The sequence below is a fragment of the Oncorhynchus masou genome, chromosome 28 (genome assembly GCF_036934945.1).
Source record: "Oncorhynchus masou masou isolate Uvic2021 chromosome 28, UVic_Omas_1.1, whole genome shotgun sequence".
Lineage (NCBI taxonomy): Eukaryota > Metazoa > Chordata > Actinopteri > Salmoniformes > Salmonidae > Oncorhynchus > Oncorhynchus masou.
The window spans coordinates 5,799,513-5,826,419 of record NC_088239.1 but is presented as its reverse complement, the minus strand read 5'-3'; the positions used below and the strand labels follow the sequence as shown (position 1 = coordinate 5,826,419).

The 26,907-nt window shown below is 44.5% G+C and overlaps 1 protein-coding gene and 1 pseudogene across 2 annotated transcripts; one reads left to right on the top strand and one right to left on the bottom strand.

Moving 5' to 3' along the window:
• Window positions 1-297: 297 nt before the first annotated feature.
• On the bottom strand, window positions 298-5,303 carry alg14 (ALG14 UDP-N-acetylglucosaminyltransferase subunit). Of its 2 annotated transcripts, none has more exons than XM_064943668.1 (4): window positions 4,577-4,845; window positions 3,881-4,032; window positions 3,205-3,327; window positions 298-1,083 (listed from the first exon to the last, which is right to left on the bottom strand). In XM_064943668.1, exons 1-4 carry the CDS (start codon window positions 4,644-4,646, stop codon window positions 853-855), a joined length of 576 nt encoding a protein of 191 aa, XP_064799740.1. In that variant the 5' UTR covers window positions 4,647-4,845; the 3' UTR covers window positions 298-852. The 2 variants fall into 2 exon arrangements, with proteins under 2 accessions (XP_064799740.1, XP_064799739.1); XM_064943667.1 differs by lacking the exon at window positions 4,577-4,845 and adding an exon at window positions 5,123-5,303 and having other exon boundaries at window positions 554-1,083.
• An 804-nt stretch (window positions 5,304-6,107) lies between these two features.
• Window positions 6,108-26,907, top strand: part of LOC135517117 (TLC domain-containing protein 4-B-like) — a 42,918-nt pseudogene continuing 22,118 nt past the window's right edge.

Here is a 26,907-nt window from a genome sequence, read left to right as displayed (position 1 = left end):
ACTACACCATCCTACCACACCACTAGACAGCACTACACCATCCTACCATACCACTAGACAGCACTACACCATCCTACCATACCACTAGACAGCACTACACCATCCTACCATACCACTAGACAGCACTACACCATCCTACCATACCACTAGACAGCACTACACCATCCCGTCATACCACTAGACAGCACTACACCATCCCGTCATACCACTACAGGACAACAGCTGGTTTCAGCGCATTGTTTTTGGGTGTTCTCTCTTACCTTCATCGGGTTGAATTCTAAACCAGAAAGCTTAGGTAATGTAATTTATTCACGATGGTAGTGACACCAACACCTCACTCAAGTCAGATCTACTGTAGCTACATATCAGGTATGGATATGTATTTCTTTACACTGTACACAGCACCATATAATAAAAACACCATTTCATAACACATTGAGGTGGTCCAAAACAGCTTTAAATAGTTATTATGTATAGATTATGTATAGATTATGTATAGATTATCTATAGATTATGTATAGATTATCTATAGATTATGTATAGATTATCTATAGATTATCTATAGATTATGTATAGATTATCTATAGATTATCTATAGATTATGTATAGATTATGTATTGATTATCTATAGATTATGTATAGATTATCTATAGATTATGTACAGGGCTCGATGTTCCAAAGTATTCACATTGTAGTTTGTAGAAAAATGTACATCACAGTCCATCAAGCAGGCGAACTATTAAACATGATCTATCAGAGCAAAGTGTTCCCGTTTGTAACATGATGAAATAGTATCAGTAAAAACAAGAAGGGTAGTCTCTCCCCCCCCCCCCTCAGATAGTCTATTCAGAGTCAGACTATCCTTCCGAGGTAAATTGATTTGGGGTATTTGTCTTTCAAGGTGGACCACTGCACAAAGAAGTAGTCCGAGATGTGATAGAGGATCTTTCCGGACAGGGATAGGCTCTCCACTCTGCAGATGCTCTCAACGTAGACGAGCAGGACTCTCTTCAGTCCCAGGAGGCCCAGGAGAAGTCCTGCCGCGCACAGAGGGACGCAGGTCCCAGGGCCGTTACACAGCACCTGAAACAACACAGAGAGAGACACAGAGAGATGAGCACATGTGCATACAGCATGACACTCAAAGGAACTCAGAAATACCTCGACTAACCTGTACCCCGACACATTGACTCGGTAGCGGTACCTCCTGTATATATCCTCATTACTAACCTGTACCCCAGCACATTGACTCGGTACCTCCTGTATATAACCTCATTACTAACCTGTACCCCGACACATTGACTCGGTAGCGGTACCTCCTGTATATATCCTCATTACTAACCTGTACCCCAGCACATTGACTCGGTACCTCCTGTATATAACCTCATTACTAACCTGTACCCCGACACATTGACTCGGTAGCGGTACCTCCTGTATATATCCTCATTACTAACCTGTACCCCAGCACATTGACTCGGTACCTCCTGTATATAACCTCATTCCTAACCTGTACCCCGACACATTGACTCGGTAGCGGTACCTCCTGTATATATCCTCATTACTAACCTGTACCCCAGCACATTGACTCGGTACCTCCTGTATATAACCTCATTACTAACCTGTACCCCGACACATTGACTCGGTAGCGGTACCTCCTGTATATATCCTCATTACTAACCTGTACCCCAGCACATTGACTCGGTACCTCCTGTATATAACCTCATTCCTAACCTGTACCCCAGCACATTGACTCGGTACCGGTACCTCCTGTATATTACCTCATTCCTAACCTGTACCCCAGCACATTGACTCGGTACCGGTACCTCCTGTATATAACCTTGTTATTCTGTGTTACTTTAGTTTATTTGGTAAATATTTTCTTAACTATTTCTTGAACTGCATTGTTGGTTAAGGGCTTGTAAGTAAACACTCTCAGAGACTAAATGGGATAACGCATTGTACAGTACACAGACAACAGTACCATGACTGCCCTGACAAGGCTAGATTATATATTATTATTCAGCCTACCATGTCTGGCCTAACAAGGCTGAACCAGCCTACCATGTCTGGCCTAACAAGGCTAGATGATATATTATGATTCAGCCTACCATGTCTAGCCTAACAAGGCTGAACCAGACTACCATGTCTGGCCTAACAAGGCTGAACCAGCCTACCATGTCTGGCCTAACAAGGCTAGATGATATATTAGGATTCAGCCTACCATGTCTGGCCTAACAAGGCTAGATGATATATTATGATTCAGCCTACCATGTCTGGCCTAACAAGGCTGAACCAGCCTACCATGTCTGGCCTAACAAGGCTAGATGATATATCATGATTCAGCCTACCATGTCTGGCCTAACAAGGCTGAACCAGCCTACCATGTCTGGCCTAACAAGGCTAGATGATATATCATGATTCAGCCTACCATGTCTGGCCTAACAAGGCTGAACCAGCCTACCATGTCTGGCCTAACAAGGCTAGATGATATATTATGATTCAGCCTACCATGTCTGGCCTAACAAGGCTAGATGATATATTATGATTCAGCCTACCATGTCTGGCCTAACAAGGCTAGATGATATATTATGATTCAGCTTACCATGTCTGGCCTAACAAGGCTAGATGATATATTATGATTCAGCCTACCATGTCTGGCCTAACAAGGCTAGATGATATATTATGATTCAGCCTACCATGTCTGGCCTAACAAGGCTAGATGATATATTATGATTCAGCTTACCATGTCTGGCCTAACAAGGCTAGATGATATATCATGATTCAGCCTACCATGTCTGGCCTAACAAGGCTAGATGATATATTATGATGCAGCCTACCATGTCAGGCCTGACAAGGCTAGATGATATATTATAATTCAGCCTACCATGTCTGGCCTAACAAGGCTGAACCAGCCTACCATGTCTGGCCTAACAAGGCTAGATGATATATTATGATTCAGCCTACCATGTCTGGCCTAACAAGGCTGAACCAGCCTACCATGTCTGGCCTAACAAGGCTAGATGATATATTATGATTCAGCCTACCATGTCTGGCATAACAAGGCTGAACCAGCCTACCATGTCTGGCCTAACAAGGCTAGATGATATATTATGATTCAGCCTACCATGTCTGGCCTAACAAGGCTGAACCAGCCTACCATGTCTGGCCTAACAAGGCTAGATGATATATTATGATTCAGCCTACCATGTCTGGCCTGAGCCTGAACACCAGAGGAACGGCGTAGAGCAGGGCGTTCAGAGTGGAGATCACAGAGGAACTCCAGGATTGCCGCACCTCACGGCTTCGAGGGATCCGCTGGATGGTAAACTGACGGAAGAGAAGGAGGTGATAAAATGGAGACGACTCGCTTAAATCTCACAGGTACATTGATAGGACAAAGTAGGCTAAAATATACAACTTACAGCAGGGACAGGTACCACAAGCAATACTGACTATATACAGAGAGAAATCTATCCCAATGGCAAGTAGCCTCGTGATGGGAAGTGTTGTTACACCAAAGAAAGAAAGAAAAGGAGTTGACCCCATCTAGTGGCGAGGATAGGACTTGCACTGAGAACTCGATTTACACTACAGATCAGAATCTCATCTCAATGAGAATTTTAACAACATAAGATGTTCATTTGAATGGAAGTGGACTTATAAAGATCATTAAAACTCAAAAAAATGTTGTTATGTAAGACATTCTATTACAGAGAGGAATTCATATTTCAACAAACGGTAACAATGCAGTAAGAAACAGGGATCTTGAGACCTTCATTTGTCCATGTTTTCCTTATTTTGAAGGGCAGTTGATGACTGTGTCTGAAATCAGCTACTCAAGAACTATGCTACTTAAATGTGCAAGAGGCTGTAGGCCTACCTGGCCTTTTGAACCAGTGTCTTTCTTTGAGTTTTCAAAGGTGCGTATTTTGTCTTCACTCATCTTGTCTGTGTCTGCGATTATATAGTGTCTTGGGCTGTAGGACTGAGAGAGACTCTCCATCAGTCGCAGGATCTCAGTGGTGTGTCCCCCTGATGAAAAAAAAAACACAATGAATGCATAGATGTACAATAGGACACATGGTTAATAGAAGCGAGCACTAATATTATCCCCTGGGTCTCCTTTTCCAATGGTGCTCTGTGTTACAAAGATCCAAAACAGTTTACAACAAAGTATATACAAAGTATAATTTTTTAGATTTTACAAGTACATTTCACAATGAACCGGTATTAAAGTCTTAAAAGGGACCTAATTAACCAGGATGTCCAGCTGTAATATATCCTGAAGGAATGAGCAGCACTATAACTAAAAGCAGTTTGGCCCAAAACAGAGGAGACATATTATATCACCATAATCTAAGACTGGCAGGAGTGTCACCTGTACAATCATCTTCTTGTTGTCAAAAGTCAAACAGGACTATTCTAAGTAAGAAACCAAGGTTAATACGTATTTGCGTGCGTTTACCTAGTTTATCTATCCATCTATTTTTATCTATATGCGTTTTAAATTACAACATCAATCAATTTGTGCTCCACTCAAGCTAGCCTATATTATGCAAGTCAGTGGGGTCCATACCATGAGACTTGGATATTAACAAACGTTGTTTTAATGTCAACAAGCAAGTTTCGTATGGAATCGAAAGCATGCTGCAGTTCACAAACGGCGAGTTTCACAGAGAGGGCACTAACTGAGAGAACAAAACAGTATCACCCGTATAATGGTGCAATTTACAATTACTCACAGACAAGCAAAATAGTGTTTCTAAAGAAAAAAAAAACACCGACTGCGCACTATAATGTTACAGACTAAAAAAAATACATTTAGCTTTAAAGGAGCTGATCTCTTCCTCATTTTACCCGCCACGTCATGTTTGTTATTGGTGACGTCGGCCCTAATAATAGCTAGGTTACCTAGTTACCTTAACAACGCGATTATTTGTTATTACTCTGTAGTTTAATAACTAGCATAAAGGCAGCAAGAAATGCTAATTAAGTGTAAAGCCTAGTAATTGATCAAATATTCATAAATGCCCCAAAAAGCAAAGGATTGTCTCGGACGCTTCAGTACCTGCTGCTAGCTTAGCCAGTTAGCTAACTAACGTTACTTTTAAAATGTTGATACCTGATCCAGCAACGATAAGCACGCAGACGGGACCTTTCTCTCCAGGTTTACATTTTGCTCCAGAACGAATCACAATCAGAAGCCGCACTATAACACAAATCACTGTAAAACAAAGTCCCGTGAATAGTCCTAACAACACTGCCATGATTGCTACTACGGACACTCGTTTGGACCAGCTGGAGCGGAGCGCGAAAGCGTTATGTATGTACAGTTTCATGGAAACAGTCTAAGCAACAATAAAATGGATGTCAACGGGGAAAACCAAACTGCTGAGATTGATTTGAATTAAGCTTTAACCATTAATCAAGTAAGTTTTTTGGCTTTGTTGAGTTTATTCAACAAAACAAGTCAGCATCCAGACCACAAAATGCAACATCCCCTGTCATGTAGTTTAAATCATTGCATTTGATGGCCATACTGTCATGTCATAACCTGTCAATATAATAATCTCAATAATAACAGTTTCTACTACATTGAACCAGAACATGCAGGAAGGACGGCTGCGTGGGATAAATCTTCCCAGAAGCATATTTTAATTTTAATAGGCCTGGTGGACCGGCTTGGGGAGCCATGCAACCCCAAATCTCAAGCAATATTAGCCTATTTATTGCTTGATCGTGGGTCAGCACAAAACTGTGTCACCAATCAGGCCCCAGAGGACTGGAATTACCCACCCTAGTCTAAACCACCTGGTAGGCCATAACCCCCCCCCCAACACCACCTGAGTCACAGGACCACTGTTCTAACCATGGTCTTTTCAGCAACACCAAACATTGTCACTGTTGATCAGGGAGTTAAATTGATATTAGCAAATTCACATATATTTCATTAACGCGTGTGTGTGTTGGGAGGGGGGGGGTGTATGTGAATAGGCCTATCTCTTTAAGAATGTAGCTGTAGTTCGATCCCCAAATGATCGAAGTGCCTTGCCCTACTGTAACCCCCCCCATCACTTCCATAAGCGAGCGTCAGTTTCGCTGCATCCCACACCGCTGTCAATTTGCGCGTTATGCGGGGTGGATTTATCATTCTGTGCAATGCAGTTTAGAACTACGGTTCCTCTTTGCACGGTAAAATCGGACTTGTAGGCTCCGAGAGCGCTATATTAAAAGTACTAAACATCGGACAGAATTTGCCATGCCTTCGCACCATCACAAACCAGTTGAGTTCCGAACAGAGATCTGCATGGAAGCCTGAAGAAAGGTAAATCTGACCGTTCATGTGTGTCTCTTAGGCTGTTCGTTTATGATTTTGAACCATACGCTATGTTACAATTACAATTGCAGTGAAGGAAATGCCGTTCGTGCAATGCAACGTGAGCTGGTTCGTGAACGTTGTTAGTTAAATTGGTTGAATATATCCGAATGAAAATTATAAAGGAATAGTACATTGACTGAATTATCTTTGATTGTCAACGCATCTACCACGATATAACTGCATCGTTTTAATATTACGCCACATTACATATACTGTATATTACATATACTGTATATATGTATATACACATGCGCAGGATTTATTGTTTTATTTGTTGGCTACACATTTGCAGTACAGGCCTACAATATTTTGTTTTCTTCATTTAACTAGGCAACTCAGTTAGGAACAAATTCTTATATACAATGACTGCCTACACCGAAGCTGGACCAATTGTGTGCCGCCCTGTGGGACTCTCAATCACGGCAGGTTGTGATACAGCATGGACTCGAACCAGGGTGTCTGCAGTGACGCCTCTAACACGGAGATGCAGTGCCTGAGACCTCTACGCCAGTCGGGAGCCATAAAGAGAAAACATTTAAGTAGATATAACAATTAGGTAAATTAACAAAACAAAGACATTGATGTTGATTAAACCAGCTCAGAGAGTTCCTTCACAACGGAGTGTGCCCGTTTATGACAGCGACTGGTGCTTCTAACAACCCACTGGAGCTATATGATTTGATGATGGGGATGCCAGCCTCCCAGTCCTCAGCCTCCCAGTATCCTTCCTGTAATGCCAGGTTGGGTGATGCATGCAAGTCCCGCCTCTCCCATCTCCTCATTGGTTTTTAGGAGCATATACCCACGTGGGTGAGGTCCACTCTCCAGTCCAGTTGGTAGTGGTAATAAACCTTAAAGTTGGTTGCCGAACAGCCATCTAGCTAGCTAAATTGCTATACATGTTTAATGCTTTTCAACCTGTCCCCAAATTAATATAGTTGGTTCAGAGAGCACGCCCCCATTGTCATTGACGGGGCTGCAGTGGAGCAGGATGAGAGCTTCTAGTTCCTTAGTGTCCACATCACCAACAAACTAACATGGTCCAAGCACACCAAGACAGTCGTGAAGAGGACATGACAAAACCTATTCCCCCTCAGGAGACTGAAAAGATTTGGCATGGGTCCTCAGATCCTCAAAAGGTTCTACATATGCACCATCAAGAACATCCTTACTGCTTGCGTCACTGCCCGGTATGGCAACTGCTTGGTCTCCGACTGCAAGGCACTACAGAGGGTAGTGCAAATGGCCCAGTACATCACTGGGACCGGACTTCCTGCCATCCAGGACCTCTATACCAGGCGGTGTCAGAGGAAGACCCTAAAAATTGTCAATGACTCCAGCCACCCTAGTCATAGACTGTTCTCTCTGCTACCACAAGTCAAGCTTTACTGGAGGCCCAAGTCTAGGTCCAAGAGGCTTCTAAACATCTTCTACCCCCAAGCCATAAGACTCCTGAACACATAATTAAATGGCCTCCCAGACTATTTGCATTGTCCCCCCCCCCCCCCCTTTTTACACCGCTGCCACTCTCTGTTGTTATCATCTCTGCATAGTCACTTTAACTCTACCTACATGTAAATATTATCTCAACTAACCGGTGCCCCCACACATTGACTCAGTATCGGTACACCCTGTATATAGCCTCCACATTGACTCTGTACCGGTACCCCCTGTATATAGCCTCCACATTGACTCAGTATCGGTACCCCCTGTATATAGCCTCCATATTGACTCTGTACCGGTACCCCCTGTATATAGCCTCCACATTGACTCTGTACCGGTACCCCCTGTATATAGCCTTCACATTGACTCTGTACCGGTACCCCCTGTATATAGCCTCCACATTGACTCTGTACCGGTACCCCCTGTATATAGCCTCCACATTGACTCTGTACCGGTACCCCCTGTATATAGTCTCCACATTGACTCTGTACCTGTACCCCCTGTATATAGCCTCCACATTGACTCTATACCGGTACACCCTGTATATAGTCTCCACATTGACTCTGTACCTGTACCCCCCTGTATATAGCCTCCACATTGACTCTATACCTGTACCCCCTGTATATAGCCTCCACATTGACTCTATACCGGTACCCCCTGTATATAGCCTCCACATTGACTCTATACCGGTACCCCCTGTATATAGCCTCCACATTGACTCTATACCAGTACCCCCTGTATATAGCCTCCACATTGACTCTATACCGGTACCCCCTGTATATAGCCTCCACATTGACTCTATACCGGTACCCCCTGTATATAGCCTCCACATTGACTCTATACTGGTACCCCCTGTATATAGCCTCCACATTGACTCTGTACCGGTACACCCTGTATATAGCCTCCACATTGACTCTATACCGGTACCCCCTGTATATAGCCTCCACATTGACTCTGTACCGGTAACCCCTGTATATAATCTCGCTATTGTTATTTCACTGCTGCATGGATCTTGCATGGAGCCCCAGACCGAGGGTGATTGACCATCATCTAGAACTTCTTCCATTTTCTAATAATTGCGCCAACAGTTGTTGCCTTCTCACCAAGCTGCCTGTCTATTGTCCTGTAGCCCATCACAGCCTTGAGCAGGTCTACAATGTTATCCCTGGTGTCCTTACACAGTTCTCTGGTCTTGGCCATTGTGGAGAGGTTGGTGTCTGTTTGATTGAGTGTGTGGACAGGTGTCTTTTATACAGGTAATGAGTTCAAACAGGTGCAGTTAATACAGGTAATGAGTGGAGAACAGGTGCAGTTAATACAGGTAATGAGTGGAGAACAGGTGCAGTTAATACAGGTAATGAGTGGAGAACAGGAGGGCTCCATAAAGAACAACTAATACGTCTGTGAGAGCTGGAATTCTTACTGGTTGGTAGGTGATCCATTTATTTTACCTTTATTTCACTCGGCTAGTCAGTTAAGAACTAGTCCAACACTCTAACCACTAGGCTACCCTGCCGCCCCTACTTATGTCATGTATTATGTCAGTATTTAAAAAAATGTTTTAACCTTTATTTAACTAGGCAAGTCCGTTAAGAACAAATTCTTATTTTCAATGACGGCCTAGGAACAGTGGGTTAACAGCCTGTTCAGGGGCAGAATGACAGATTTGTACCTTGTCAGCTTGGGGGTTTGAACCCGGTTACTAGTCCAACACTCTAACCTCTAGGCCGCCCCTACTTATGTCATGCAATAAAATGCTAATTAATTACTTAAAAATCATACAATATGATTGTCTGAAGTTTTGTTTTAGATTCCGTCTCTCACGGTTGAAGTGTACCTATGATAAAAATTACAGACCTCTACATGCTTTGTAAGTAGGAAAACCTGCAAAATCGGCAGTGTATCAAATACTTGTTCTCCCCACTGGAGATATACAGTATAGATATGTTTTTACTGCATTGTTGGTGAGGGGCTCATAAGTAAGCATTTCACTGTAAGGTCTACTCCTGTTACAGTGAGGGAAGAAAGTATTTGATCCCCTGCTGATTTTGTACGTTTGTCCACTGACAAAGAAATGATCAGTCTATAATTTTAATGGTAGGTTTATTTGAACAGTGAGAGACAGAATAACAACAAAAAAGTCCAGAAAAACGCATGTTAAAATTTTTTATAAATTGATTTGCATTTTAATGAGGGAAATAAGTATTCAACCCCTCTGCAAAACATGACTTTGTGGCAAAACCCTTGTTGGCAATCAGAGGTCAGACGTTTCTTGTCGTTGGCCACCAGGTTTGCACACATCTCAGGAGGGATTTTGTCCCACTCCTCTTTGCAGATCTTCATCATTAAGGTTTTGAGGCTGACGTTTGGCAACTCGAACCTTCAGCTGCCTCCACAGACTGGCTAGGCCACACAAGGACCTTAATGTGCTTCTTCTTGAGCCACTCTTTTGTTGCCATGGCCGTGTGTTTTGGGTCGTTGTCGTGCTGGAATACCCATCCACGACCCATTTTCAATGCCCTGGCTGAGGGAAGGAGGTTCTCACCCAAGATGTGACGGTACATGGCCCCGTCCATCGTCCCTTTGATGCGGTGAAGTTGTCCAGTCCCCTTAGCAGAAAAACACCCCAGAAGCATAATGTTTCCACCTCCATGTTTGACAGCGGGGATGATGTTCTTGGGGTCATAGGCAGCATTCCTCCACCTCCAAACACAGCCAGTTGAGTTGATGCCACAGAGCTCCATTTTGGTCTCATCTGACCACAACACTTTCACCCAGTTGTCCTCTGAATCATTCAGATGTTCATTGGCAACCTTCAGACGGGCATGTATATGTACTTTCTTGAGCAGGGGACCTTGTGGGCGCTGCAGGATTTCAGTCCTTCACGGCGTAGTGTGTTACCAATTGTATACTTGGTGACTATGGTCTCAGCTGCCTTGATCATTGACAAGATCCTCCCGTGTAGTTCTGGGCTGATTCCTCACCGTTCTCATGATCATTGCAACTCCACGAGGTGAGATCTTTCATGGAGCCCCAGGCCGAGGGAGATTGACAGTTCTTTTGTGTTTCTTTCCATTTGCGAATAATCGCACCAACTGTTGTCACCTTCTCACCAAGCTGCTTGGCGATGGTCTTGTAGCCCATTCCAGCATTGTGTAGGTCTACAATCTTGTCCCTGACATCCTTGGAGAGCTCTTTGGTCTTGGCCATGGTGGAGAGTTTGGAATCTGATTGATTGATTGCTTCTGTGGACAGGTGTCTTTTATACAGGTAACAAACAGATTAGGAGCACTCCCTTTAAGAGTGTGCTCCTAATCTCAGCTTGTTACCTGTATAAAAGACACCTGGGAGCCAGAAATCTTTCTGATTGAGAGGGGGTGCAAAAAATGCAAATCAATTTATAACATCTTTGACATGCGTTTTTCTGGAGTTTGTTGTTGTTATTCCTTCTCTTACTGTTCAAATAAACCTACCATTAAAATTCAGCGCATGTGACTGATAAAATTTGATTTGAAGATCATGCAGTCTACGAATATTAGAAGGGAGAGGGATGGCCTACCTCTTGTTGGCGAGCTGCTTCTCCCACACTGTGTGCATAGTTGTCATCTGACATGTAGATCAATATCATACTCTGTGACATGCATAAACGTTTGATAGGCTGAAGGAAGCATCAATTCAGGCACATCAGATTAGAGGTATTTTCAGAATAAGGCATAAACAAATAGGAGTAAAATACGTTAGTGAACCGGCAGAATGTTTTGAATTGGTTTCTTACAGATGCATGGCCACATTTGGATTGGTTTGGGTTCCCGCGGAGGGGAACATCTAATGTTGTGCAATGATGCATCAAACTCGTTTTGCTTTCTGGCGGAAGTCATTCATTGTCAATCCGCAACACAACGTTGGAAAATGCCACACTAGGCTGCTGTGCGCTCTGTGTACTGCATGCATTAATGTGTGTTATTGCAATCTAGAGCCATAATTGTCATGCTTAATTCTATGTAAAAAACATATTTTTATGCATATCTAATTATACCTGTCTATCCTCCTGAAGTTTTTTTTTTTAAGGAAACGAAATATGCTTCTCTGCATCTCTGAGTCTTATTCTGTGCACTTAGTAATTGCTTGCGTGCTTGCTTTTCTACAGTCTATAGAACTTGCCAGCAGGCCTTCCAGCTAAGATAGAGCAGCTAGCTTGTCTAACTAACTTGATTGATGACATTAAATGGCTTGGTGGCTAGCTATGAGGTAGCTTTAGCTAGCCCAGATTGGGAACCTAACTTCATAATTTTTAATTTTACCTTTATTTCGCCAGGTAGGCTAGTTGAGAACAGGTTCTCATTTACAACTGTGACCTGGCCAAGATAAAGCATAGCAATTCGACACATACAACAACACAGAGTTACACATGGAATAAACAAACATGCAGTCAATAATAATATTAAAGAAAGAAAAATCTATATACATTGAGTACAAATTAGGTAAGATAAGGGAGGTAAGGCAAAAAATAGGCCATGATGGCGAAGTAATTACAATATAGCAATTATACACAGGAATGGTAGATGTGCAGAAGATGACTGTGCAAGTAGAGATACTGGAGTGCCAAGGAGCAAGATAAATAAATAAATACAGTATGGGGATGAGGTAGTTGGATGGGCTGTTCACAAATGGGCTATGTACACGTGCAGCTCTGTGAGCTGCTCTGACAGCTGGTGCTTAAAGCTAGTGAGGGAGATATGGGTTTCCAGCTTCAGTGATTTTTGCAGTTCGTTCCAGTCATTGGCAGCAGAGAACTGGAAGGAAAGGCGGCCAAAGGAGGAATTGGCTTTGGGGGTGACCAGTGAGATACACCTTCTGGAGCGCCTGCTCGGTGGGGCTTTACCGAGCAGAGACTTGTAGATGACCTGGAGCCAGTGGGTTTGGCAAGTAATTTGAAGCGATTGCCAGCCAACGAGAGCATATAGGTTGCAGTGGTGTGTAATATATGGGGCTTTGGTGACAAAACAGATGCCACTGTGATAGACTGCATCCAATTTGTTGAGTAGAGTGTTGGAGGCTATTTTATAGATGACATCACCGAAGTCGAGGATCGGTAGGATGGTCAGTTTTACGAGGTTATGTTTGGCAGCATGAATGAAGGATGCTTTGTTGCAAAATAAGAAGCCGATTATGGATTCGAGATGCTTAATGTGAGTCTGGAAGGAGAGTTTACAGTCTAAGTCTAGTTGTATGGCATTGAAGCTGGTCTGGAGGTTCGGTAAAACAATGTCCAAAAAAATTAGGTTGCTTGTAGTATTACAGAGAAGCAAAAACAAATAAACACACACACACACACACACATACTAACTCTCCCAGGATGACCCAAAATGTTTTCAAAGACTCCAGCCACCCAAGTCATAAACTGTTTTCTCTGCTACTGCACGGCAAGCGGTACCAAGTCTGGAACCAACAGAACCCTGAACAGCTTCTAACCCCCAAGCCATAAGACTGATAAATAGTTAGTTCAGTTAGCTTTTTGGTTAACTATTTGACTATCTGCATAGACCCCTTTTGCCCTAGCTTTTTTTTGCATCATCACATATGCTTCTGCTACTATTTATAAAGTACCACAGTATGAGTCATAATACCCATAAAACCTAGCGTTGAAACAGGGAAATGGTTCCAATCATTTTCCACCATTCATTTTTCCCTTAGGGGATTTTAGAAACACTTGAAATAAAATATCTTTCATGTAGGGCTTACCCTGGTGTGATGTTTTGATAACTGTGTAAATCTATCTAGGACAAGGTGATTCGCCTGTATTTATCCCCCAAAATGAAATGCTAATTAGCTGCTAATGTGGCTATCATATAGAACTACAAATGCCATGATGATCTGGACTAGACTGCCGAATCGAGAAAAAGGTAAGAATCTATCGATTCATCTGCCTCCTGGGTGGCACAGTGGTCTAAGGCACTGCATCGCAGTACAGTGGTCTAAGGCACTGCATTGCAGTGCTAGCTGTGCCACCAGGGATTCTGGGTTTGAGCCCAGGCTCTGTCGCAGCCGGCCGCGACCGGGGGTGACCTATGGGGTGACACACAATTGGCACAGTGTTGTCCGGGTTAGGCCGGGTTTGGCCAACAGGGATATCCTTGTCTCATCGTGCACTAGTGATTCCTGTGGTGGGCCAGGTGCAGTGCATGCTGACCTGCATGCAGGTCGCCAGGTGTTTCATCCGACACGGTGGTGCGGCTGGCTTCCAGGTTGGATGGGCATTGTGTCAAGAAGCAGTGTGGCTTGGTTGGGTTGTGTTTCGGAGGATTCATGGCTCTCGACCTTTGCCTCTCCCGAGTCCGGACGGGATGAGACGAGACTGTAGCTTTTATTTAAAGTGTTTCTAAAATTTGCTACGGGAAAAGGGAATGGTGGAAAAATTATTGGAACCATTTCCCTATTTGACCGCTAGGTATTATGACACCTCCACTGTGGAGATGGATTATCTAACCTGTAGCCTAGTTACTTTATTCCTAGTTATATTTGCATATCCTCCTCAATTACCTCATACCCCTGCACATCGACTCAGTACTGGTACCCCGTGTATATAGCCTAGTTATCATTACTCAGTACTGGTACCCTGTGTATATAGCCTAGTTATCATTACTCAGTACTGGTACCCTGTGTATATAGCCTAGTTATCATTAGTCAGTACTGGTACCCTGTGTATATAGCCTAGTTATCATTGGTCAGTACTGGTACTCTGTGTATATAGCCTAGTTATCATTAGTCAGTACTGGTACCCTGTGTATATAGCCTAGTTATCATTACTCAGTACTGGTACCCTGTGTATATAGCCTAGTTATCATTACTCAGTACTGGTACCCTGTGTATATATCCTAGTTATCATTAGTCAGTACTGGTACCCTGTGTATATAGCCTAGTTATCATTACTCAGTACTGGTACCCTGTGTATATATCCTAGTTATCATTAGTCAGTACTGGTACCCTGTGTATATATCCTAGTTATCATTAGTCAGTACTGGTACCCTGTGTATATAGCCTAGTTATCATTACTCAGTACTGGTACCCTGTGTATATATCCTAGTTATCATTAGTCAGTACTGGTACCCTGTGTATATAGCCTAGTTATCATTACTCAGTACTGGTACCCTGTGTATATAACCTAGTTATCATTGCTCAGTACTGGTACCCTGTGTATATAGCCTAGTTATCATTACTCAGTACTGGTACCCTGTGTATATAGCCTAGTTATCATTACTCAGTACTGGTACCCTGTGTATATAGCCTAGTTATCATTACTCAGTACTGGTACCCTGTGTATATAGCCTAGTTATCATTACTCAGTACTGGTACCCTGTGTATATAGCCTAGTTATCATTACTCAGTACTGGTACCCTGTGTATATAGCCTAGTTATCATTGGCTCAGTACTGGTACTCTGTGTATATAGCCTAGTTATCATTAGTCAGTACTGGTACCCTGTGTATATAGTCTAGTTATCATTGACTCAGTACTGGTACCCCGTTTATATAGCCTAGTTATCATTAGTCAGTACTGGTACCCTGTGTATATAGCCTAGTTATCATTACTCAGTACTGGTACCCTGTGTATATAGCCTAGTTATCATTACTCAGTACTGGTACCCTGTGTATATAGCCAAGTTATCATAGACTCAGTACTGGTACTCTGTGTATATAGCCTAGTTATCATTACTCAGTACTGGTACCCTGTGTATATAGCCTAGTTATCATTACTCAGTACTGGTACCCTGTGTATATAGCCTAGTTATCATTACTCAGTACTGGTACCCTGTGTATATAGCCTAGTTATCATTATTCAGTACTGGTACCCTGTGTATATAGCCTAGTTATCATTACTCAGTACTGGTACCCTGTGTATATAGCCAAGTTATCATAGACTCAGTACTGGTACTCTGTGTATATAGCCTAGTTATCATTACTCAGTACTGGTACCCTGTGTATATAGCCTAGTTATCATTACTCAGTACTGGTACCCTGTGTATATAGCCTAGTTATCATTACTCAGTACTGGTACCCTGTGTATATATCCTAGTTATCATTAGTCAGTACTGGTACCCTGTGTATATAGCCTAGTTATCATTGGCTCAGTACTGGTACCCTGTGTATATAGCCTAGTTATCATTACTCAGTACTGGTACCCTGTGTATATAACCTAGTTATCATTGCTCAGTACTGGTACCCTGTGTATATAGCCTAGTTATCATTAGTCAGTACTGGTACCCTGTGTATATAGCCTAGTTATCATTACTCAGTACTGGTACCCTGTGTATATAGCCTAGTTATCATTACTCAGTACTGGTACCCTGTGTATATAGCCAAGTTATCATAGACTCAGTACTGGTACTCTGTGTATATAGCCTAGTTATCATTACTCAGTACTGGTACCCTGTGTATATAGCCTAGTTATCATTACTCAGTACTGGTACCCTGTGTATATAGCCTAGTTATCATTACTCAGTACTGGTACCCTGTGTATATAGCCTAGTTATCATTACTCAGTACTGGTACCCTGTGTATATAGCCTAGTTATCATTACTCAGTACTGGTACCCTGTGTATATAGCCTAGTTATCATTGGCTCAGTACTGGTACTCTGTGTATATAGCCTAGTTATCATTAGTCAGTACTGGTACCCTGTGTATATAGTCTAGTTATCATTGACTCAGTACTGGTACCCCGTTTATATAGCCTAGTTATCATTACTCAGTACTGGTACCCTGTGTATATAGCCTAGTTATCATTACTCAGTACTGGTACCCTGTGTATATAGCCTAGTTATCATTACTCAGTACTGGTACCCTGTGTATATATCCTAGTTATCATTAGTCAGTACTGGTACCCTGTGTATATAGCCTAGTTATCATTACTCAGTACTGGTACCCTGTGTATATAACCTAGTTATCATTGCTCAGTACTGGTACCCTGTGTATATAGCCTAGGTATCATTAGTCAGTACTGGTACCCTGTGTATATAGCCTAGTTATCATTACTCAGTACTGGTACCCTGTGTATATAGCCTAGTTATCATTACTCAGTACTGGTACCCTGTGTATATAGCCTAGTTATCATTACTCAGTACTGGTACCCTGTGTATATAGCCAAGTTATCATAGACTCAGTACTGGTACTCTGTGTATATAGCCTAGTTATCATTACTCAGTACTGGTACCCTGTGTATATAGCCTAGTTATCATTACTCAGTACTGGTACCCTGTGTATATAGCCTAGTTATCATTACTCAGTACTGGTACCCTGTGTATATAGCCTAGTTATCATTACTCAGTACTGGTACCCTGTGTATATAGCCTAGTTATCATTACTCAGTACTGGTACCCTGTGTATATAGCCTAGTTATCATTGGCTCAGTACTGGTACTCTGTGTATATAGCCTAGTTATCATTAGTCAGTACTGGTACCCTGTGTATATAGTCTAGTTATCATTGACTCAGTACTGGTACCCCGTGTATATAGCCTAGTTATCATTACTCAGTACTGGTACCCTGTGTATATAGCCTAGTTATCATTACTCAGTACTGGTACCCTGTGTATATAGCCTAGTTATCATTAATCAGTACTGGTACCCTGTGTATATATCCTAGTTATCATTAGTCAGTACTGGTACCCTGTGTATATATCCTAGTTATCATTAGTCAGTACTGGTACCCTGTGTATATAGCCTAGTTATCATTACTCAGTACTGGTACCCTGTGTATATAGCCTAGTTATCATTACTCAGTACTGGTACCCTGTGTATATAACCTAGTTATCATTGCTCAGTACTGGTACCCTGTGTATATAGCCTAGTTATCATTAGTCAGTACTGGTACCCTGTGTATATAGCCTAGTTATCATTACTCAGTACTGGTACCCTGTGTATATAGCCTAGTTATCATTACTCAGTACTGGTACCCTGTGTATATAGCCAAGTTATCATAGACTCAGTACTGGTACTCTGTGTATATAGCCTAGTTATCATTACTCAGTACTGGTACCCTGTGTATATAGCCTAGTTATCATTACTCAGTACTGGTACCCTGTGTATATAGCCTAGTTATCATTACTCAGTACTGGTACCCTGTGTATATAGCCTAGTTATCATTACTCAGTACTGGTACCCTGTGTATATAGCCTAGTTATCATTACTCAGTACTGGTACCCTGTGTATATAGCCAAGTTATCATAGACTCAGTACTGGTACTCTGTGTATATAGCCTAGTTATCATTACTCAGTACTGGTACCCTGTGTATATAGCCTAGTTATCATTACTCAGTACTGGTACCCTGTGTATATAGCCTAGTTATCATTACTCAGTACTGGTACCCTGTGTATATATCCTAGTTATCATTAGTCAGTACTGGTACCCTGTGTATATAGCCTAGTTATCATTACTCAGTACTGGTACCCTGTGTATATAGCCTAGTTATCATTACTCAGTACTGGTACCCAGTGTATATAGTCTAGTTATCATTACTCAGTACTGGTACCCTGTGTATATATCCTAGTTATCATTAGTCAGTACTGGTACCCTGTGTATATAGCCTAGTTATCATTAGTCAGTACTGGTACCCTGTGTATATAGCCTAGTTATCATTACTCAGTACTGGTACCCTGTGTATATAGCCTAGTTATCATTACTCAGTACTGGTACCCTGTGTATATAGCCTAGTTATCATTACTCAGTACTGGTACCCTGTGTATATAGCCTAGTTATCATTACTCAGTACTGGTACCCTGTGTATATAGCCTAGTTATCATTACTCAGTACTGGTACCCTGTCTATATAGCCTAGTTATCATTACTCAGTACTGGTACCCCGTGTATATAGCCAAGTTATCATTACTCAGTACTGGTACCCCGTGTATATAGCCTAGTTATCATTACTCAGTACTGGTACCCTGTGTATATAGCTTAGTTATCATTACTCAGTACTGTGACCCTGTGTATATAGCCTAGTTATCATTACTCAGTACTGGTACCCCGTGTATATAGCCAAGTTATTGTTACTCATCTTGTATGTATTATTACTTTTATTAATACATGTTATTACCTTTTATATTATTTCTCTAGTTTCTTTCTCTAAGATGTTGGGAAGTCAGCATTTCACTGTTAGTTTCACCTGTTTCACCTGCGTGTATCTCTGAGTGGCAGGATCTGTCTGTTTTATTGCCACACATCGGTGCTGTGGCTGAGACAGGCTGTCTCCTGGGTCATAGCCGTACCACTGCTGCTGCTGGATAAAAGCTTTACAGCTGAGGCTGGGGGCTGGGAACTGGTGGGCTGAACCTGCAGTACACAATAACATTCCCTTGCACAGGGGGGGGATTTGCAGTGTAAAAACCGAGTAGGCTATCCACTGGTCTAGGCAGTCATAATACATGACTGTAAATGTTGTTACCTGAAGTGACAGAAACATATTTGGAGAGCAGAACTAACATGCTTAGCAGCTGCATTTTACTGCGTGAATGGTTACTGACAGAATTCATGTGGCAACATAGTACAGTAGGACATCAGGAATTGATGTTCTAGGGTGTCCAATCACAGCAGCATCAGGAATTGATGTTCTAGGGTGTCCAATCGCAGCAGCATCAGGAATTGATGTTCTAGGGTGTCCAATCACAGCAGCATCCAGAATTTATGTTCTAGGGTGTCCAATCGCAGCAGCATCAGGAATTGATGTTCTAGGGTGTCCAATCCCAGCAGCATCCAGAATTTACGTTCTAGGGTGTCCAATCGCAGCAGCATCAGGAATTGATGTTCTAGGGTGTCCAATCGCAGCAGCATCAGGAATTGATGTTCTAGGGTGTCCAATCCCAGCAGCATCCAGAATTTATGTTCTAGGGTGTCCAATCGCAGCAGCATCAGGAATTGATGATCTAGGGTGTCCAATCGCAACTCAAGAGCAAACAACAAGCTGCACAAGAACTCACTACTGTAATGGTCCAGGTTACAAAGTGGCTCAGTGACTCGTGTTTGCATCTCAATGTGAAAAAAACTGTTTGCATGTTCTTCACAAAGAGGGCAACAGATGCTACTGAGCCAGATGTCTATGTGTCAGGGGAGAAGCTCCAGGTAGTATCCGATTTTAAGTACCTTGGCATCATACTTGATTCCAACCTCTCTTTTAAAAAGCATGTGAAAAAGGTAATTCAAATAACTAAATTCAACCTAGCTAATTTCCGATTTATATGAAATTGTTTGACTACAGAGGTAGCAAAACTGTACTTCAACTCTATGATACTCCCCCACTTAACATACTGCTTGACTAGTTGGGCCCAAGCTTGCTGTACAACATTAAAACCTATTCAGTCTGTCTACAAACAGGCTCTCAAAGTGCTTGATAGGAAGCCCAATAGCCATCATCATTGTCACATCCTTAGAAAGCAGAGCTCTTGAGTTGGGAAAATCTTGTGCAATACACCGACGCATGTCTTGTATTCAAGATCCTTAATGGCCTGGCTCCCCCTCCACTCAATATTTTTGTTAAACAGAAAACCCAGACATATGGCAGCAGATCCACAAGGTCTGCCATGAGAGGTGACTGTATAGTTCCCCTAAGGAAAAGCTTTCCATGTTGTCTGTTGTCTGTAGCTTGTGAGGTGTGGAAACACTTTGTTGCTTTTATGACTTTTGTCTTGCTGCTTTTTGCTCTATGTTGCTCTGTCTGTATGCTACTTATTGCTTGTTCTATGTTGCTATTGTCTATATTGTAATTGTTTTTAATAACCTGCCCAGGGACTGCGGTTGAAAATTAGCCGGCTGGCTAAAACCGGCACTTTTACTGAAACGTTGATTAATGTGCACTGTCCCTGTAAAAAAAAGAAAAAAGAAAAACTGCAACCACGATAATCTCCAGTTGTTCGGGTTCTCCTCTGCATAGAGACTGCACTGTGTGTAAGTGGTGTCTGCTGAGCTGGCTCTTGTTGGAGCCAAAGGCTTATCTGTACGGATGAGCTCCTTCTACGCTGCTCGGTTCAGAAAGGAAGATTCTGCAGCAGAAGGAACCTATCTCTATGGATACTTCCTGTAGCACTCCAGGGATCACTGTTGTGTGCTACAATTCACCTTCTAGTCTGCTGACATCGTCTCAAGCTCAATGGAAACCAAGTGTTTTGTTTGATGCATAGGGCCCATAAGGTCAGATTAAACGTTTGCCACAGCTACACCTGCCAACTAGGGTTACCTGAAAGAGCTAAACTACCAGGCTGCGCCAGTTGCTGTTTAGTGAGGGGCACCATCTCATCCAGTACAAGACAGGTGGTGACGGGGACCATCTCATCCAGTACAAGACTGGTGGTGACGGGGACCATCTCATCCAGTACGAGACTGGTGGTGACGGGGACCATCTCATCCAGCACAAGACAGTTGGTGACGGGGACCATCTCATCCAGTACAAGACAGGTGGTGACGGGGACCATCTCATCCAGTACAAGACAGGTGGTGACGGGGACCATCTCATCCAGTACAAGACAGGTGGTGACGGGGACCATCTCATCCAGTACAAGACAGGTGGTGACGGGGACCATCTCAGCCAGTACAAGACAGTTGGTGACGGGGACCATCTCAGCCAGTACAAGACAGTTGGTGACGGGGACCATCTCATCCAGTACGAGACAGTTGGTGACGGGGGACCATCTCATCCAGTACGAGACAGTTGGTGACGGGGACCATCTCATCCAGTACGAGACAGTTGGTGGCGGGGACCATCTCATCCGGTACGAGACAGTTGGTGACGGGGACCATCTCATCCGGTACGAGACAGGTGGTGACGGGGACCATCTCATCCGGTACAAGACAGGTGGTGACGGGGACCATCTCATCTAGTACAAGACAGTTGGTGACGGGGCACCATCTCATCCAGTACGAGACAGTTGGTGACGGGGACCATCTCATCCAGTACGAGACAGTTGGTGACGGGGACCATCTCATCCAGTACGAGACAGTTGGTGACGGGGACCATCTCATCCAGTACGAGACAGTTAGTGACGGGGACCATCTCATCCAGTACAAGACAATTGGTGACGGGGGACCATCTCATCCAGTACAAGACAGTTGGTGACGGGGGACCATCTCATCCAGTACAAGACAGGTGGTGACGGGGACCATCTCATCCAGTACAAGACAGGTGGTGACGGGGACCATCTCATCCAGTACAAGACAGTTGGTGACGGGGGACCATCTCATCCAGTACAAGACAGGTGGTGACGGGGACCATCTCATCCAGTACAAGACAGTTGGTGACGGGGGACCATCTCATCCAGTACAAGACAGGTGGTGACGGGGACCATCTCAACCAGTACGAGACAGGTGGTGACGGGGACCATCTCATCCAGTACAAGACAGGTGGTGACGGGGACCATCTCAACCAGTACGAGACAGTTGGTGACGGGGACCATCTCAACCAGTACGAGACAGTTGGTGACGGGGACCATCTCATCCAGTACAAGACAGGTGATGACAGGCCACCTGTTGGATCATGAGCAATACAATGGACCCGGCAAAACTATGAAAAATATACAATTGTATTACAATAAACTTGGTTCAGTTACAGGTAAAAAAAAAAAAAATCTTCTTTCTTCAAGCCAGTATCACAACAATACATACACAGATGGTGTCTTGCGCTTTACTCAGACAATAATACATACCTAGGACTTGAAATCATGTACTGTCACTTTAAGACCATCGAATGACATTGCATATCATAGTATCATCGTGACAAATCTACCTGACGAAGCCACCATCACCCAGAGCACGGGGAGTGGCCAAGTGACAAGAACTACAGAAGAACAAACGATGGCCGACAACCCTCAAGTCCAGCCTATGACAGGCCCACCATATCTACACAGGTCTTTTAATATTTAGCCTACCCTGTGTTTATAGCCTAACACATTGTATAGATCAGCAATGATCTACTCCAGTGTCTCTGGCGTAATACCTTGGCTCCATGTTCTAGGTGAACTCATTTGTTTATTCCTTGCCTGGACCCTGTCCCTGGCAATAATGTCAGCGTTGCCACAAACACTTTATTATCCACAGCGCTTCCTCTGTTTGTGTCAGTGTGCCTCTCGCGATCCATCAAACTTCATTAATAGATGCTTTTCAAAAGTGCTTAACAAATGAAATAATACAAGGTGACTTGTGACCCGCTGTTGGCTCCTCAGTCTAAAGCACCTAGCTTCTCCACTCCCCTAGTTCAGACTAAAGCACCTAGCTTCTCCACTCCCCAAGTTCAGCCTAAAGCACCTAGCTTCTCCACTCCCCCAGTTCAGACTAAAGCACCTAGCTTCTCCACTCCCCTAGTTCAGCCTAAAGCACCTAGCTTCTCCACTCCCCTAGTTCAGCCTAAAGCACCTAGCTTCTCCACTCCCCTAGTTCAGCCTAAAGCACCTAGCTTCTCCACTCCCCTAGTTCAGCCTAAAGCACCTAGCTTCTCCACTCCCTAGTTCAGCCTAAAGCACCTAGCTTCTCCACTCCCCTAGTTCAGTCTAAAGCACCTAGCTTCTCCACTCCCCTAGTTCAGCCTAAAGCACCTCGCTTCTCCACTCCCCTAGTTCAGACTAAAGCACCTAGCTTCTCCACTCCCCCAGTTCAGCCTAAAGCACCTAGCTTCTCCACTCCCCTAGTTCAGCCTAAAGCACCTAGCTTCTCCACTCCACTAGTTCAGTCTAAAGCACCTAGCTTCTCCACTCCCCTAGTTCAGCCTAAAGCACCTAGCTTCTCCACTCCCCTAGTTCAGACTAAAGCACCTAGCTTCTCCACTCGCCTAGTTCAGCCTAAAGCACCTAGCTTCTCCACTCCCCTAGTTCAGCCTAAAGCACCTAGCTTCTCCACTCCCCTAGTTCAGTCTAAAGCACCTAGCTTCTCCACTCCCCTAGTTCAGCCTAAAGCACCTAGCTTCTCCACTCCCCTAGTTCAGCCTAAAGCACCTAGCTTCTCCACTCCCCTAGTTCAGCCTAAAGCACCTAGCTTCTCCACTCCCCTAGTTCAGCCTAAAGCACCTAGCTTCTCCACTCCCCTAGTTCAGCCTAAAGCACCTAGCTTCTCCACTCCCCTAGTTCAGACTAAAGCACCTAGCTTCTCCACTCCCCTAGTTCAGCCTTAATCACCTAGCTTCTCCACTCCCCTAGTTCAGCCTAAAGCACCTAGCTTCTCCACTCCCCAAGTTCAGCCTTAATCACCTAGCTTCTCCACTCCCCTAGTTCAGCCTTAATCACCTAGCTTCTCCACTCCCCTAGTTCAGCCTAAAGCACCTAGCTTCTCCACTCCCCTAGTTCAGTCTAAAGCACCTAGCTTCTCCACTCCCCTAGTTCAGCCTAAAGCACCTAGCTTCTCCACTCCCCTAGTTCAGACTAAAGCACCTAGCTTCTCCACTCGCCTAGTTCAGCCTTAATCACCTAGCTTCTCCACTCCCCTAGTTCAGCCTTAATCACCTAGCTTCTCCACTCCCCTAGTTCAGCCTAAAGCACCTAGCTTCTCCACTCCCCAAGTTCAGCCTTAATCACCTAGCTTCTCCACTCCCCTAGTTCAGCCTTAATCACCTAGCTTCTCCACTCCCCTAGTTCAGTCTAAAGCACCTAGCTTTTCCACTCCCCCTAGTTCAGCCTAAAGCACCGAGCTTCTCCACTCCCCTAGTTCAGCCTTAATCACCTAGCTTCTCCACTCCCCTAGTTCAGCCTTAATCACCTAGCTTCTCCACTCCCCTAGTTCAGTCTAAAGCACCTAGCTTCTCCACTCCCCTAGTTCAGCCTTAATCACCTAGCTTCTCCACTCCCCTAGTTCAGCCTAAAGCACCTAGCTTCTCCACTCCCCAAGTTCAGCCTTAATCACCTAGCTTCTCCACTCCCCTAGTTCAGCCTTAATCACCTAGCTTCTCCACTCCCCTAGTTCAGCCTAAAGCACCTAGCTTTTCCACTCCCCCAGTTCAGCCTAAAGCACCTAGCTTCCCCACTCCCCTAGTTCAGCCTAAAGCACCTAGCTTTTCCACTCCCCCAGTTCAGCCTAAAGCACCTAGCTTCTCCACTCCCCTAGTTCAGCCTAAAGCACCTAGCTTCTCCACTCCCCCAGTTCAGACTAAAGCACCTAGCTTCTCCACTCCCCCAGTTCAGACTAAAGCACCTAGCTTCTCCACTCCCCTAGTTCAGCCTAAAGCACCTAGCTTCTCCACTCCCCTAGTTCAGCCTAAAGCACCTAGCTTCTCCACTCCCCTAGTTCAGCCTAAAGCACCTAGCTTCCCCACTCCCCTATTTCAGCCTTAATCACCTAGCTTCTCCACTCCCCTAGTTCAGCCTAAAGCACCTAGCTTCTCCACTCATTTACATTTACATTTACATTTAAGTCATTTAGCAGACGCTCTTATCCAGAGCGACTTACAAATTGGTGAATTCACCTTCTGACATCAGTGGAACAGCCACTTTACAATAGTGCATCTAAATCATTTAAGGGGGGGGGTGAGAAGGATTGCTTTATCCTATCCTAGGTATTCCTTGAAGAGGTGGGGTTTCAGGTGTCTCCGGAAGGTGGTGATTGACTCCGCTGTCCTGGCGTCGTGAGGGAGTTTGTTCCACCATTGGGGGGCCAGAGCAGCGAACAGTTTTGACTGGGCTGAGCGGGAACTGTACTTCCTCAGTGGTAGGGAGGCGAGCAGGCCAGAGGTGGATGAACGCAGTGCCCTTGTTTGGGTGTAGGGCCTGATCAGAGCCTGGAGGTACTGCGGTGCCGTTCCCCTCACAGCTCCGTAGGCAAGCACCATGGTCTTGTAGCGGATGCGAGCTTCAACTGGAAGCCAGTGGAGAGAGCGGAGGAGCGGGGTGACGTGAGAGAACTTGGGAAGGTTGAACACCAGACGGGCTGCGGCGTTCTGGATGAGTTGTAGGGGTTTAATGGCACAGGCAGGGAGCCCAGCCAACAGCGAGTTGCAGTAATCCAGACGGGAGATGACAAGTGCCTGGATTAGGACCTGCGCCGCTTCCTGTGTGAGGCAGGGGCGTACACTGCGGATGTTGTAGAGCATGAACCTACAGGAACGGGCCACCGCCTTGATGTTAGTTGAGAACGACAGGGTGTTGTCCAGGATCACGCCAAGGTTCTTAGCGCTCTGGGAGGAGGAAACAATGGAGTTGTCAACCGTGATGGCGAGATCATGGAACGGGCAGTCCTTCCCCGGGAGGAAGAGCAGCTCCGTCTTGCCGAGGTTCAGCTTGAGGTGGTGATCCGTCATCCACACTGATATGTCTGCCAGACATGCAGAGATGCGATTCGCCACCTGGTCATCAGAAGGGGGAAAGGAGAAGATTAATTGTGTGTCGTCTGCATAGCAATGATAGGAGAGACCATGTGAGGTTATGACAGAGCCAAGTGACTTGGTGTATAGCGAGAATAGGAGAGGGCCTAGAACAGAGCCCTGGGGGACACCAGTGGTGAGAGCGCGTGGCGAGGAGACAGATTCTCGCCACGCCACCTGGTAGGAGCGACCTGTCAGGTAGGACGCAATCCAAGCGTGGGCCGCACCGGAGATGCCCAACTCGGAGAGGGTGGAGAGGAGGATCTGATGGTTCACAGTGTCGAAGGCAGCCGATAGGTCTAGAAGGATGAGAGCAGAGGAGAGAGAGTTAGCTTTAGCAGTGCGGAGCGCCTCCGTGATACAGAGAAGAGCAGTCTCAGTTGAATGACTAGTCTTGAAACCTGACTGATTTGGATCAAGAAGGTCATTCTGAGAGAGATAGCGGGAGAGCTGGCCAAGGACGGCACGTTCAAGAGTTTTGGAGAGAAAAGAAAGAAGGGATACTGGTCTGTAGTTGTTGACATCGGAGGGATCGAGTGTAGGTTTTTTCAGAAGGGGTGCAACTCTCGCTCTCTTGAAGACGGAAGGGACGTAGCCAGCGGTCAGGGATGAGTTGATGAGCGAGGTGAGGTAAGGGAGAAGGTCTCCGGAAATGGTCTGGAGAAGAGAGGAGGGGATAGGGTCAAGCGGGCAGGTTGTTGGGCGGCCGGCCGTCACAAGAAGCGAGATTTCATCTGGAGAGAGAGGGGAGAAAGAGGTCAGAGCACAG

Coding starts and splice junctions, on each gene's coding strand:
- alg14 (XM_064943667.1), bottom strand. CDS start 5,267: ATGGCAGTGTTGTTAGGACTATTCACGGGACTTTGTTTTACAGTGATT. Junction 4,033..5,122: donor GCTTATCGTTGCTGGATCAG/GTATCAACATTT, acceptor TTTTTTCATCAG/GGGGACACACCACTGAGATC. Junction 3,328..3,880: donor ACACTGGTTCAAAAGGCCAG/GTAGGCCTACAG, acceptor CTCTTCCGTCAG/TTTACCATCCAGCGGATCCC.